This window comes from Canis lupus, chromosome 18 (genome assembly GCF_048164855.1).
Source record: "Canis lupus baileyi chromosome 18, mCanLup2.hap1, whole genome shotgun sequence".
In the NCBI taxonomy this organism is placed as follows: Eukaryota; Metazoa; Chordata; class Mammalia; order Carnivora; family Canidae; genus Canis; species Canis lupus.
This window is the reverse complement of record NC_132855.1, coordinates 51441376-51456736: the sequence shown is the minus strand read 5'-3', so window position 1 is coordinate 51456736 and position 15361 is coordinate 51441376. Positions and strand designations below refer to the sequence as shown.

Sequence of the window (15361 nt, the reverse complement as noted above, 5' to 3'; positions counted from 1 at the left end):
TAGGAATAAACTTGGGCCTCAACAGAAGGCAATAAAGCCCAAAGTAAAGGGTCAGTTGGGTTTAATGCTTTTGATTATTACATTTTCTTAAATTTGGTGAGATTCAACAGATCAGTTCCTCAATTAGCTAAATATAGAGAAAAGTACAGAAATTTAATGTTAATCGACAATACGAACATAAATAGCTATGTCATTAGCTCTTCTCAAATACGAATTCATAGTGTAGAAAATGAAATGTCAACATGGTTAAATTTTTTATACCCTTGATTAAATCAATGGGGAAAAAGATAATTTTTTTAATTAATTACTAATTTGGCTGAATAACATTATTGATATATTCTACATTCATATACATGGCACTGAAGGATGAAAACTATAATGATTATTGACAACATACTATGTTTTTTTAAATGTTATATTTTCTAATCTTCCAGCTACCTTATGATGGAGGTGATATCTCATTCAGAAGAGGGAACATACACAGTGATAGTTCCTCAGAGATCGCATAGCTATGGCAGGTTTGATTCCAAAGCTTTTGCACTTTCTACCACTATATCCTTCTCCCTTGGGATAGCTGTTTGGAGTGACTATCATATTTGTCGTTTAACATTCTATCATGAAAAGTCAACATTAACGTCACCACTTTAAAGATAAAATCACTAACACCTCAGTGATCATCTTAAATAAAGGATAGACTTTTGTTTGTGTATATTCCCAATGTCCAGCCATTAATAAGGGATGATATCAATGGAGCTGATGACAATGTACAATCTCCCCTAGGAAAGCCAAGGGGAGGAAGTTGACAGGAGCCTGGTTCTGGGTGTCTAGGAAGATCAGACTAGGTTATAAAGCACTGTCCTATACTACTTTTGAGTTTATATGAAGTAGCAAATATGAGAGGCAGATCTCTATAGGGTTTTAAGTCAACACTGAGATGAATAGTATGGAGCTGAGTTTTGAGATACAAAGGGAACAGGGAAAATGAGATTCCAAGATTCAGAGTCTGTGGGAATAGGAAACCCATTCAAGTTGACGAATAAGAAAGAATAGGCAAAGCCTAGAAAAATTCTCAAGGGGTGTCAGATGCCCCTCATGACTTCACTTTAGTGGTACCGTGTACTTGGATACAGAAATCCTAGGCACAGCTAAAAAGAGAGACAGGTGATGATGGCCTGGGCATAGAACTAACTTTTTGTTTTCACAGGTATATTTAGAACCACTTTAAAACACTTTGCTTCATCCTAATCCCTTATTAGCTTTTTAATCCAATGTCTTTCAATAAAATAGAATTTTAAAATGGCAACAGGTTGTTTCTCTAATGATCATGAATAACACACTTTCTTCTATTTTTTAATGCAACCAAGGAATTTATTCCTAATTAAGACAAATTTTAGTGGCATTCCAGCATAAAACTATAATAAATAATATGCTGGCAGATAAAACCTCTATAAGCATAGATTTAAAACCTACATTTGTGTTTTAAGGTAAAAGAGTTGCCCCTTCCTATACTCATAATAAACATACTAGAAAATATGAGAAATTTATTGTTCTTCTGTCATTGACATAAAGGCTAAACGGAACTATATATATAAAATGGAGACATAAATCCCTGATTAATATGCATGCTCGCTTGTACCATATAGTTATTTGTATAAAAGCTATTTTTTTAAAGATTTTATTTATTCATAGAGACAGAGAGAGGCAGAGACACAGGCAGAGGGAGAAGCAGGCATCATACAGAGAACCTGACATGGGACTCGATCCAGGGTCTCTAGGATCATGCCCTGGGCTGCAGGAAGCGCTAAACCGCTGTGCCACCGGGGCTGCCCTAAAAGCTATTTTCATATTAATCAAAAAGATTTTGTCATTCAGGTGTTCAACTAGCTTATATTTGCAAACCCAAACCCAAACATATGATATCAAGATCTCGAGGAACATCAGTGCTAATTATCATTAATCATTGAACATATGTCCCCTTTTTTTTCCCAGGTGCTAACATCTTTTAGACAAAAATAAGGGGATAATATTAGAGGTCTTCTCAGAGAAGCTGTCTGAATGACCTGATGGTGAATTTGCTTGCTTATTTATTTATTTATTTATTTATTTATTTATCTATTATTTTCTTTTTTATAGAACCAGAGTAAATGAACTAGACTCTCCATTATTTCTTTTCAGCTGTAGAGGGGAGAAGATTGTTGTCATCAAGTTCTGAGAGCTATTTCTTCTATCTGCTAATATCTGTGTATATGAGCCATTGATATAAAATATAGGATTAGCCAAAAGACACGTTTATTTCTTTTCTCCAGGTCATCTGTCTTTCCTATATTTTAAAGTAAATAGATTTTTTTGTTGTTTCTCTGTTGTTTTTTTAAATAAAAATAAGTTTGCAGGAAATAAATAAAAGATGTAGATCAGTATTCATTTTGCTATGCAAAGATAACATTTTAGTGCTTTTGTTTCAAAATAGGTATCTATATCCTATTCTATTTATTCATCATCTGTCCATCATCCATTCATTTATCTGTCCATCTACCTATATAATACATATATAATATAAAACAAGAGGATGTTATATGTTAACCTGTAATTTAAAAAAAAACTCAGTTGCAGTATAGTTAACATACAGTGTTATTTTAGTTTCAGGTTTCCAATATAGTGTCAAATCCATAGATTCAACAATTCTATGCATTACACAGTGCTCATTGTAATAAGTATACTCTTTAAACCCCATCACCTGTTTGACCCCCGTCCCCACCTCCCCTCTGGTAACCATCAGTGTGTTCTCAACAGTGAAGAATCTGTTTTGGGGAGGCACCTGGGGAGTTCAGTTGGTTAGGTATCTGCCTTTGGCTTAGGTCATGATCCCAGGGCCCTGGGTTTGAGCCTCACAACAGGCTCCCTGGTCAACAGGGAATCTTCTTCTCCCTCTGCCCCTCTCCCTGTTCATTCTCTCTCTCTCTCTCAAATGAATAAATAAGATCTTAAAAAAAAAAAAGAATCTATTTGTTAGTTTGTCTCCTTTTTTCTTTGCTCATTGTTTTGTTTCTTAAATTCCATATATGAGTGAAATCATGTATTTTCTTTCTCTAACTTATTTCACTTAGCATTATACTCTCTAGATCTATTCATGTTATTTCAAATAGCAAGATTTCATTCTTTCTTATGGCTGAGTAATATTCCATTATGTATATATAATATATATGAATAATATAATATTATGTATGTTATATATGACATTCCATTATATATTATGTACATAATATTCCATTTTATATTTACAAATATATACATATATGAAAAATATATATCCTCTTCTTTATCCATTCATCTGTCAATGGACACTTGGGCTGCTTCCATAATCTGGCTATTGTAAATAATGCCACAATAAACAATAAACATAGGAATGCATGTATTTTTTCAAATTACTATTTTTGTATTAACCTGTAACTTTTTAAAAATTGAGACATAATTCACATATCATAAAATTCACCATTTTAAACTAGACCATTTAGAAGTTTATAGCTTGGCCACAGGACTGTGTGTGACCATCATCACTATCTAATTCCAGAATATTTCATCACCCCAAAAAGATACATCATGCCTAACAATAGTCCCTCCCCATTCTCTGCTCCCTCCAGCCCCTGACGAATGCTAATCTACTTTTGGACTCTATAAATTTACCTATTATAGATATTTTATATAAATGGAATCATACAATATGCAGCATTTTGTGACTGGTTTCTTCATTTACAGTGATTTCAAGGTTCATGCAGGTTGTGTCATGTATCATCCTTTTCTTTTTTTTTAAATCTCTTTTTTTAAGATTTTATTTATTTATTCAATGCTCGACCTCTGAGCCACCCAGGTGTCCCCCATTTTACATTTCTTTTTCTTTTTTCTTTCTTTTTTATTTATTTATTTATTTTTTACATTTCTAACGGCAATGTATAAAGGCTCCATTTCTCCACAACCTGATCAACCCTTGCTACTTTCCAGTTTCAAAAATATGGTCATCCTAATGGCTGACCATTAGGTCAAAAGGCATAATCCTTTTTAAAGTAAAAACATACCATCAAATCTATCTATATTCATTATATGCATTTCTATTATAATTTTAAGGGCTACATGTTTTTCCATTTTATTTATCCATGCCTGATTGATGTAAGTTTATATTGTTCCCATTTTCCCCATAATAGAGAGCACTGGACTAAAGATTTATATATCTGTGTCTATTTAGATTGCCAATTGTTTCCATTATCTGAATACAGAAACAATAGCACAGTTAATATGTTTATACATATGTCTTTGTACAGTCATCTGCCCATTTTCATTGCATCAATTTCTGTTTTTGGATCAAAGAAAAAGTGTGCTTTAATTCTTGAAAATTTGCCTCCAGCATGGTTGTATCAATTTAAATTTTCATCAGAAAAAAAACTAGCATCAGAACATGAAAGTGTCAATTTTATTCTACTTTCATCTATAATATTTGTTCTTGGACCAAATGGGAACATCATTATCACATTAATGTCTTTTATTTCTAGTTGGATGAAACATTACATATATTTGTACTGTAATTGTTTCTATTTAATTTCAGAATTTTCTGTTTACTTTTAGAGTGATAAATTTTTCTTATTATATGCAAGAGCTCCTTGCATCTTAATATTAATCCCTTGTTATATTTCTATCAGTTGATTCTTTTGAAAACTTTGAAATTCAGAAATTTTTAATTTTTGTTATTAAAATTATCAGTTATTTCTTAAATATTTTTAATTTGATGCGATGCTTAAACATTTATCGTTTTGAGATTATAAATTTTAATATAAATACATCTAGGACATGAGTAACAGTAAAAAATTTTAATTCTCTATAAACTTCCCTGTGAGGACAGCCTTTACTAATCTACCCTTCAGGTTTTGAAATATGTTGTTTTCTGTTAAATAGTGCTCTAAATTTAGTTGTAGTTTTCTCTTTTACTAAAGAGTTAGCTAACATGAGTGCTTATTTGTTTTTGCTAAATCTCTCGGACTTTTTAAAAATTTTTTCTTTCTTGGTGTTGTTTTAACTTTTTAATTTTTTTATAGGTGTTGTTCAAGATTTCAAGTTTCATTGACTAGTGGTTAGTCAATATGACTTAAGATTTACAATAATTATCCATATTTCATTTTCAGCAGAAAATAATATGTTTTTCTAAATGTTTCATATATATTTGAAAATATAATATTTAATAGTTATCTGTTTTTATCTGTTTGATAGGTCAGCTTCTGAAGTCAGACTATGAGTTTTTTACTTATATGTTTTACTGTTTCTTTTATTTATGCTCCAAATTGTTATGCGTATAGCATCAAATAGAAACACCTCAAATTCCTATGATAACGTAGATAATCCATATCTAACACAGTGTCCTAATATACATTGACAATGTGTGTAATTAGAGAAAATCAGGTCGATTATAAATAAATGATGTAGTACCCTTTTTTAAATTCAATACACAAATTATTGTCAAAAATAGTAGACCTCTCCTAATTTGATATTTTATCCATTTCTTAAACACTTAAGCATCTGTTCCTATAGTTATCTGTATTTGATTGACTCATTGTAATTGTAAATATTAACGAACTATTAAATCTGAAATACATGGAAAGACTGTACATTAATGATATTTCAAACTAAAACGTGAGATAAAAGAACAATTTGACATTCAGCAAGAAATAAAGTTATGACTCCACTGTTAAGAGGTAAAGTTTAGCCTTATTGTACTCTCCAAAAAAATCTTGATAATGAAGTGAATTAAGCATTTTGGCTTAAAAATATGTGATTCTAATCCCACTCAGTAATATCTTATAAACTGAGAATTCTGACAGAAGTTTGACTAATACACAACCTAAAAATATACAGAAAAGCTGCTTTAGAGAATTGGGTGAAGGCACATCTGTATATGACCCACTTTTTTTGGGTGCATAAACCTACAGGGAGGATTCATATTCTCCAAGGGCATAATAACAAGACTAAATATAGCATTCAGTTAATTCGCAGAATTACACAACAGTTAAAGCACTGTCTTCCAATAAACCCTCCCTTTAAAGCTGTATTTGGATGTGAATCTTTCCCTTTTTTTTCTTTCATTCATTTATTCATTATTTCTTCCTGCCCTTCCTCTGCTCACTTACTCTGTCTTCTTCCTTCTCTCCTTTCTTTCCTTATCTCTTTCTCTTTCTTCCTCTTGGCTCCTTAATTCATGACACATGCTTATTATTGACCTATGTAAGGTCCACTTTCATTTATTAGTTTGTTAGTTATTTGGTTATTTCAAAGAATGTAATAAGCACTTATGAAAATACTCCCCTTCTCCCAAAAACTAGGATTTTGACAAATAGCTATACTCAAACATATATTCCCATTACCAACTTATCATCCTATCCTTCCTGAATAATCAATATTTCTATCTTTTGAAACAGATTTGCCTTGCACATGTATTCTTCTGAAACACAGATGTCTCCTGGGGGACAGAATTACCCCCACCTGAGAACCTCTGTGGTAGACATGAGACTAATAGGGAAAAAAAAAATCAACTGCATTTTATATACTAGCAGCAATGTAGTAGATAATATAATTTAAGACACCATTTATGGTGGTATCAGAGAATATTAATTCCCAGGAATAAATCTACAAAAAAATGGTTAAGTGCTATGAAAAGGAAATTATAAAGCTTTATTAAAACCCACAGAAGAAGACTCAAATGACTGAGGCACAATTCATGCTCACAAATAGGAAGATGTAAAGATGTTAAATCTTCCCTATTGATTTCTAGATTCCATATATTTTCCAGGATTCTAAACAGCATTGTTTGTGGAACTTAAAATGGTTCTAAAAGAAGATAAAGCAAAGAGAAATCAGAACACTTCTGAGAAGAAATAAGAGAGAGTTCAGACTTGCCATACCAGTATCAGTCTTACTATGAAACTTCAAGGGCTTTTAGAGATTTATTTTTTTAAGTAAGCTCTATACCCAACATGGGGCTTGAACTCATGACCCTGAGATCAAGAGTCATATACTTTACTGACTGAGCCAGCCAGTGAAAGGGAATAGAAGGGAAGGGAAAAGAAATGGGTAGGAAATATCAGAAAGGGAGACAGAACATAAAGACTCCTAACTCTGGGAAACGAACTAGGGATGGTGGAAGGGGAGGAGGGAGAGGGGTGGGGGTGAATGGGTGACGGACACTGAGGGGGGGCACTTGACAGGATGAGCACTGGGTGTTATTCTGTATGTTGGCAAATTGAACACCAATAAAAATAAATTTATTATTAAAAAAATACTAAATAAAATAAAAAAAAAGAAAGAAGCTTCAAGGGCACCTAGTGGCTCAACTGGTTAAGTGTCGACTCTTGGTTTTGACGCAGGTCATGATCTCAGGGTTGTGAAATCTAGCCTTGAGGCAGGCTCCACATTTAGCAAGAAGTCGGCTTGAAGATTATCTCTCCTTCTCCCTCTGCCTCCCAGACTCTCTCTCTCTCTCTTAAAAAAGGCAAATATCAAAAATGAAATTTTTAAATAGTAAGCACTCTTTTTTTCTTTTTCTTTTCTTTTTTCTTTTTCTTTTTTTTTCTTTTTTTTTTTCTTTTTGAGAGGAAGAGAAAGCAAGAATGTGTATTGGGGAGGGGCAGAAGAAGAGGGAGAGAGAATCTTAGGCAGTCTCCTTATAGGACCCTGAGATCATGACCAGAGCCAAAATCAAGAGTCAGATGCTTAACTGATTGAACTATTGAGGCACCTCTCATAGTAAGCATTCTTATAAAAAATGATAAATTTGATAATTTTAAATCTAGATGGCAAAAGTGTCCTTCTTTTCCAGCAACACATTGGACTAGACAGTCAGAGACCTCTTCCTAGCACAGCAAATTTGAAAAGGCAGGAATATATGTACTCACATACTTCTCTTTAATAAATGTATTCACTACTGTTATATGTGTAATGATTAATTAATAACATAATGGAAATTATGTATACAGATAAATATATATATATGATATTAAATACTCCTGAAAAGAAGCAATAGAAGTTTTAAGTTGTTCAAGATAAAGAAAGATTTTTTGCTAGAGAATGAAAATATACTGAAATCAGAGTATTGCCACCCACTTTAGTTTGTTCCCAAAATCCTCTTAAGTAGTATTAATCTTGCCTAATTATTACATGATCTTTTCCATTTTTTCCTTTAATCAAACATTTGATATTTTAGTAGTCTCTCTGGTCACTTTTCTTATCAGAGATTTTATTTAACTTCCTAATTCATCCACTTCCCTGAGATGAGTATCACTAAATAATAGATCTTTTCTTATTTTGAAAGTTCAATCAGCTTATTTGAATACTATCAAAGCAATTATAAATTGTATTTCTATTTCTGAAATAGTGTTCATTAATGTTAATGACACTTTGGATTATTAAAGTAACTTAATGCAAGCATCATAAAGACAGTTCTACGAGAGAAAATACTATTGTCAGTTTAATTTCTTAATGGAAAAATCAAGGAGGGTTTGGCTGAAAGAATTAGAAATGCCATTCAACCACATTTCTTGTCCTATTTATTTCATACACCAAAGCAATTAGCTAAAGAAAACCATTTTAAACACAAAAAACATAAAAGTAGACATAAATTTTTAATACTTTTACATTTAGTTTTTTTTTAAGATTTTATTTATTTATTCATGAGAGATAGAGAGAGAGAGAGAGAGAGAGAGAGAGGAAGAGACACAGGCAGAGGGAGAAGCAGGCTCCTCCGTGCAGGGAGCCTGATGCGGAATTCGATCCACTGAGCCCTGGGATCATGCCCCGAGCCAAAGGCAGACACTCAATTGCTGAGCCACCCAGGCATCTCTACATTTAGTTTTTATGAAAAAAATCCAAGTGAATACTTTAGTCAAGGTGAATGAGTGAAATTCTGGAGTATGGTTACACATTCTGGATTTCACCTTTATTTTAGCCTTGTGGATTGCAATAATCAATATCAACTCTAAAGGAAAATCTGAAAGTAGTTACTGATCCATGCCAATAGCTTTGATACTCAATTGTAAAATTCTGTCTTATTCTTAAAGCTATATACAGGGATATGAAGTGAAGCATTTATTTCCAAATTTAACATAATTTTAGTTTTGCATTTAATAACGATTGATAACCCACTTTTCTAGAAATAGTGTATTATGATTGTCTGCTGTAAGAAGTAGACTCACAAGCTATGATGGCTCAAAAAGGATAGAATTTTTTTTTTTAACTCAGGTAATAATACCAGATGAATGGATGGGTGAACCAGTTACTGGCAAAGACCTCCTCCAAACACACGGAAATCCAGGTTGATGCAAGCTCCACCATCTTTAACATGTAGCTTCCTTAGTTGCCCAGCATGATATTTCCATTCTAGCCAGTCAGAGAGCAAAATGATCATGGAAGACCATTCAAGAGGCTCTTAATGAGGGGCTAGACCTATAACTTGTATTCCATTGACTGGAGCTAATCCTTTGGCCACCCCTAACTATAGGGAAGATTGGAAATGTAGCCAAGCTATGTGACCAAGAAAAGAGAAAATGGATTTGGGTGCTTAGCCAACAGTCTATGCCTCACATGTTGTAGGGAATATAATGGGAAAATGCTGCACAGTCATGGAACTTATAATATAACAATATGTCAGTTAAATAAACCACATATTTATGCCTATAAGGGCTATGAAGGAAATAAACAATGTGTGTAAGAATGAGTGATAGAGAGCGGAAGCAGGCTAATTTGGATATGGTGATCTCACAGAACATATCACTGTAATATTTGATCTGGGATATAAATGATGAGAATGAGCTGGTCATGCAAATATTCAAATGGAAATAATATTGGAGAGGCACAGAGAGAGAGAGAGAGAGAGAGAGAGAGAGAAAAGAAAAAACCCACAAAAGTCCTGAGCTAGTGCAAACTTCATGTGTTTGAAAAAACAAGGGTGAAAAAAAAAAAAAGCCCAGGGTGGATGAATTAAAGAAATGAGTAAGACTGGAGAAATAATAAGGCCTTAAAAGCCATGATAAACATTTTGTGTTATATTCTAAGTGAGATGGAAAACCACTGTATGATCTTAAGATGAGGAGCCTTATGATTTGATTTGTGTTTCAAAGTATCACTCTGGCTGCCAGGCAGAGAATGAATTACTGTAAATTCTGGACATGTTTTGGAGATAGAATCTGTTAATGCCTTCAATGTAGGCTTTTGCTTGTTTTTACTACCAGAGCATTTGGGATTTTATTTTAGGATCTCGTCTCTGGATTTGGTATCCACTGAGCCCTGGGTCAGACTTTGGTGGATCCACACTTCTTTAGGGGAGAAACTAGTGAAAGGGGGTTCTGTTTACTTGAAGTGGAGGCCAGAAGCATTCAGCCCAGTTGAAATTGAAAAGGAGATCCAAAGGATTCAGCAGCGGACTTCTTCAATGCATGGAGGGTTAGAGCAACGACTGCTGAAATAATTTGTCTTTTAGGCCTATGCGGTTTGATATGAATTGCTATCGAGCACTTGAAATACTAGTCTGAATTGGAATGATCTGTAGGTAGTACACAGGGTTTTGAGGATTTGGAATGTAAAACATGTAAAATACCTCATTAATATTCTTTATATCAGTTACATTTTGATGTCATACTATTTTGCATATATTGGGTTGCACAAAATGTATTGCTTAAAATCATTTCATCATTTTTCTTTTAGTTTTTTTTAAACTTCTTTAAAGAACAGCTTTAGGGGCACCTGGGTAGTATAAGCAGTTAAGCATCCAACTCCTGGCTTTGGCTCAGATCCTGATCTCAGGGTCATGAGATCAAGCCTGGTGTCAGGCTCCATGGTCAGTGTGGAGTCTGCTTGAGGTTCTCTCTCCGTCTGCCCGTCCCCTGCTCATGCTGTTTCTCTCAAATAAATAAATAAATAAATAAATCTTTACACTTTAAAGAACATCTTTAGATTTAGAGTTCCAGAAATACTGGGAAGATAGTACAGATATTTTTCATATTTCACCCCCACTCAATACACAGTTTCTCCAATTATTAACATTTTGAATTAGTTCAGTACATTTGTTACAATTAATAAACCAATAATGTCACATTGTTATTAATTAAAGCCCAGAGCTTACATTCATTTTTTCCCATTTTACAGTTAGATATGGGGTTTTAACTTAGTTTTGACTTGATTGAGTGAATGGACTGTTGTTAGCTGACTACTAAAAAGGGAAGACTACGAAGAACATATTTGGAAAAGAATCAAATGTCATATCTAGATGCATTAAGTTTAAGATGATTATCAAACAACCAAATGGAGGTACAAGTAGTTGGACAAGTCTGCATTCAGGGCTAGATGTATACATTTGAAACTCTTTGGTGGAGATATGAGGTTAAATTTCAAATTAAAACAGTATGAAGAGTTAGGGGGAAATAAGACAATAGAGAGCGTGTGGACAGCTCACTTAAAAAGTCGTTAGTAAAACAGGAGAGTGGATAAATGAGGCAATAGAGTCAGTAATGGGATTTGTTTGCTTGCCTTTTCTTTTTTTTTTTTAAGATGAGAGCTATTAGAACTCATATGTCAACTGAAGGGAATAATATGGACAGTCTAAAAATTGTTGATGTCCAAGGAGGAAAAGAGAACTGAGAACCTGGAGCAGCCCAGATGGGTCAGTGGTTTAGCCCCGCCTTGGGCCCAAGGATCCTGGAGACCTGGGATAGAGTCCCACATCGTGCTCCCTGCATGGAGCCTACTTCTCCGTCTGCCTGCGTCTCTCTCTCTCTCTCTCTCTCTCTCTCATAAATAAATAAATAAATAAATAAATAAATAAATAAATAAATAAATAAAATCTTAAAAAAAAAGAAAAAAAGAACCTGAAGGTGCCTGGGAAGTGAGTGAGGGCATGGGGGTCCTTGCACCAGGGGAGGAGTATGCCTGAACCCGGAAAGATGAGTGTGGATGTGCGCCTCATCAGGAGGGAAGAGATTAATATGAGTGCACATGTAGGGAGCTTGCAGGGCTTGTGGTGGAGAGATGAGGGAGGTTTGTCTCTTGCTGCTTTTTCTCAGTGAGAAAGGATGAGACAAGCTGAAGTGATGGGGGGTTGGCAGGAAGGTATTGGATATGTGAGGCCTGAAATAGTCATCCAGAGCAGGAAGGTAGACTAGTTGGGAAAGTGTGGAAGATTCCAGAGCAATGTTGAACACACCCCTGAAATCGGAGGTCATGAATTTAAAGTAAGACCAGACAGAATGTTGGGACAGATGAACTAACTGAGTGAGGAGCCTAATGTGCAGAATGTAGGGAGGCACCCACTCTCCCAGTCATGCCTGAGTTACCTCACCTGCCTCAGTCTAGGCCTGGCCCTTCCAGATATTAAAGCTTTAGGATTATCTCAAACAACATTCAGCTGCTTGAATATAGGCAAAGGAGATATACAATTGAGTTCAAACACGGATTGTGATCTGGCAGAGAAATAAAGTTGGTTGGAAGAAGAGCATAGAACCAGTGCAAGAACAGGAAGGTAAACAAACTATCATGTAGGTGAAGTATAAAGACCAACTGAGGGCAATGAATGAGTCAGTAGATTTAGGGGATCATAGAATTGTTGCAGTGAGGGTGGAGGGTGGTAATCAGAGAGTAAAATATGGGAGATGATGTAGTTCCTGAAAAGGACAGCTTTTTGAGTGTGATCATGGTGGGTGGTGAGATGCATGAGAGGGATGATAATGGGAAGTGAGGAAGTCAGCCAACACAGAGACCAGGATGTTGAGTCATCCAGGTGGATGATGAGGCCACCAGGAATGATAACAGGAATGGGGATGGAGAATACAGTCAGAAGCTCAAGTCTCCAGTGAACAAAGGCTAACTGATACATGTACCAGTAATCTGACTGATCCCTAAATAATTAAACTATAATATTCTAATCCAAAGATAAAGTTCCATTTATTGATTGTAATAAATATTTGATAAAATAAATTGGATAAGGAAAAGGTGAGCATGAATAATTGAGATTCTATTGAAAGTTGCTATTTCCTGTGGCATTTTGGTCAATGACTTAAGTCCTATATATTCATTCTTTTAAGGGTGCCAAAGTTTGCTAAATCAAATGATTTCATTTTTAGCTTTCTCATTTTTTTCCTGCTTGCCCAATAGTGCAGGTCATTATGAAAAAGAAAATGGATACAATTTTGTAGCAAGAGGGAAGAAGGAAAGTAATAAACATGACAATAAACAGAGTGGCTTACACTTACAATATTTATAATATTTTCTCATAAAGGCAAATGAATTATTCTTGTGTTGCTTTTTGCATTGTGGAAATAAGATAATGTAGATCATGGGAGCAGAAGTGTAGGCAAGGGAACAGATAATAACAACGATGGCTTCCATTTATTGCACACCTATCATGTGCCAGCCATGCATTAAGTGCTTTACCTACATCATCTCATGTAACCCTTGGAATAGCCCAGGAAGGTTGCAGATATTATGCATGCTTGACAGTTGAGAAAACAGATTTAGTGAGGGTGACTTGCCCAGATCATGCAGGTAATTGGCAGAGCCAGAAATCAAACTCAGTCCCTGAATCTTGGCCAAGCCCATGCTCTTCCCCAGAACAATGTTCAACAGAGCCAAACATTTGCAAATAAAACCTTCATTGGATATATCATTTTTTTCCTACAAAAACATGTTGAAGTGCTCAATATGCTTAGTGATAAAAATACAGCTTTTTCCAACAGATTTCTTATTGAACAGAAAATATTCAAGGAGGTATATAGACTCTGAGAGCAGTACCTAACAAGTATAAGTTACCTCACAGCCCCACATTGTTTGTTTCCATTTCTCCACTAGTGCTCATCAATTAAAAAGCTTTTAAAAATTAATGTACTTCAAAATTTCTGAAATAACTAAATCTAAGAGATTGATTTATTTTGTTTATATTTATATTCTTACCTGTGTTGTGAGTAGATCATAATCAAGCAATGGCTATATTGAGACATTTGTCACTTAAATTTTTTTCCGGACAAAAGGCCAACTCAATTACATTTTTCAGGGTTGGCCAGATTCATACAAAGGATATTTTAAATTTCTACTTGTAGAAATTCAGGGGACGGGGCCTGCAGAGAGAAGATGGGCACAACAGAAAGGGATTGATGTCAGGTGAATTTGTGGAGATAGCAAAGTCATCCAGCAAGACTAAGTGGGAGAACGGGGAGAAGCTAAGGGCTTTTGGAGAACAGAAAGGTCTCTTCCCTTAGCGGGGCCCCACAGAACAAGGAAGCATGGGAGTAGCCATCCCCTTGTACCTTTACAACCTGTCATTCTGGAACAGTTAATAAGAGGGCAAGTAAAAGTGAGCAGAAGCTATGAGGAGAAAAGAGAAAAGTTGAAAGTTTCTTAGAGAAATGAGAGTTCAGAAAATGCTACATTTCTTGCATCCTGCTGCCCCTCCCCAGTGACCTGGAGGAACTTTTATGATCTGAGCAGAGTTGGGACTTCTCAGTGATCACTGTCTCACCCCCTGGGAGGTTCCCAACAGTGGTCTACATTGTTGCACTCTCAGGCAGAGATGACAGAAGCAGGGGCTGAGAAGAGAGTTTGAATAGGGAACTGCTTCAGAGTGGAGTTCAAGTCCCATAAAGCAAAACTCAAGGGAATTTGGCTAGGATGTTCTGCCAGATTTTGGTTGCTGTTTTTAGTTCTTATTATGCTTCAAGACATTTACACTCATCTCTATTGACTGTCACTCTCTGTAGCCAGAATGGAATATTCAGCCTATCAACTTCTATTTATTTAACTGTTATGTACATTGCCTAACTTGGATGCTCACCATTTACTTTTTAATGTGCATAATAAAGCATGTCTTCTTCCTATATGTATGTCTGGATTTCTTTTCTTGTAGAAGCTATTATGCTATCGAGAATGACCTTGTATGGATTGCAATCTTCATATCTCTTACTACACGCAATATATTTTTATCTATATCTATTCTTTCTTAGAGAAAAATAAGCTCAGTGGGCTACCGTACTAAAACTTTATTAACATTGTTTTCTAAACATTTATAGGTAGTGCTGGGACACCTGTCACTTTTAATGAAAATGGAGATGCTCCTGGACGTTATGATATCTTTCAGTATCAAATAACCAACAAAAGTGCAGAATATAAAATCATCGGGCACTGGACCAATCAGCTTCATCTAAAAGTAAGTATCAATATAAATTTACCTTAATGTATGTAGTTCTCAAGAAGGGACGCTTTATTTTTATGTTTATAAAACAAGATTTTTTAGAATTGTCTTGTAGTTTTAGAAAATATATAATTTTATTCCTTCTTCAACTTTAAAATG

General features: G+C 34.7%; 1 protein-coding gene across 8 annotated transcripts in view; it reads left to right on the top strand.

Annotated features, from left to right (window-relative positions):
• The window catches only part of GRM8 (glutamate metabotropic receptor 8), a 731564-nt gene that overhangs the window by 573420 nt on the left and 142783 nt on the right, over positions 1-15361 (top strand). For all 8 annotated transcript variants that reach the window (XM_072784432.1, XM_072784437.1, XM_072784436.1 and 5 more), the window contains exon 8: positions 15081-15217. In XM_072784432.1, coding sequence (XP_072640533.1) covers positions 15081-15217 — 137 coding nt within the window. The remainder of the gene's footprint in view (positions 1-15080; positions 15218-15361) is intronic.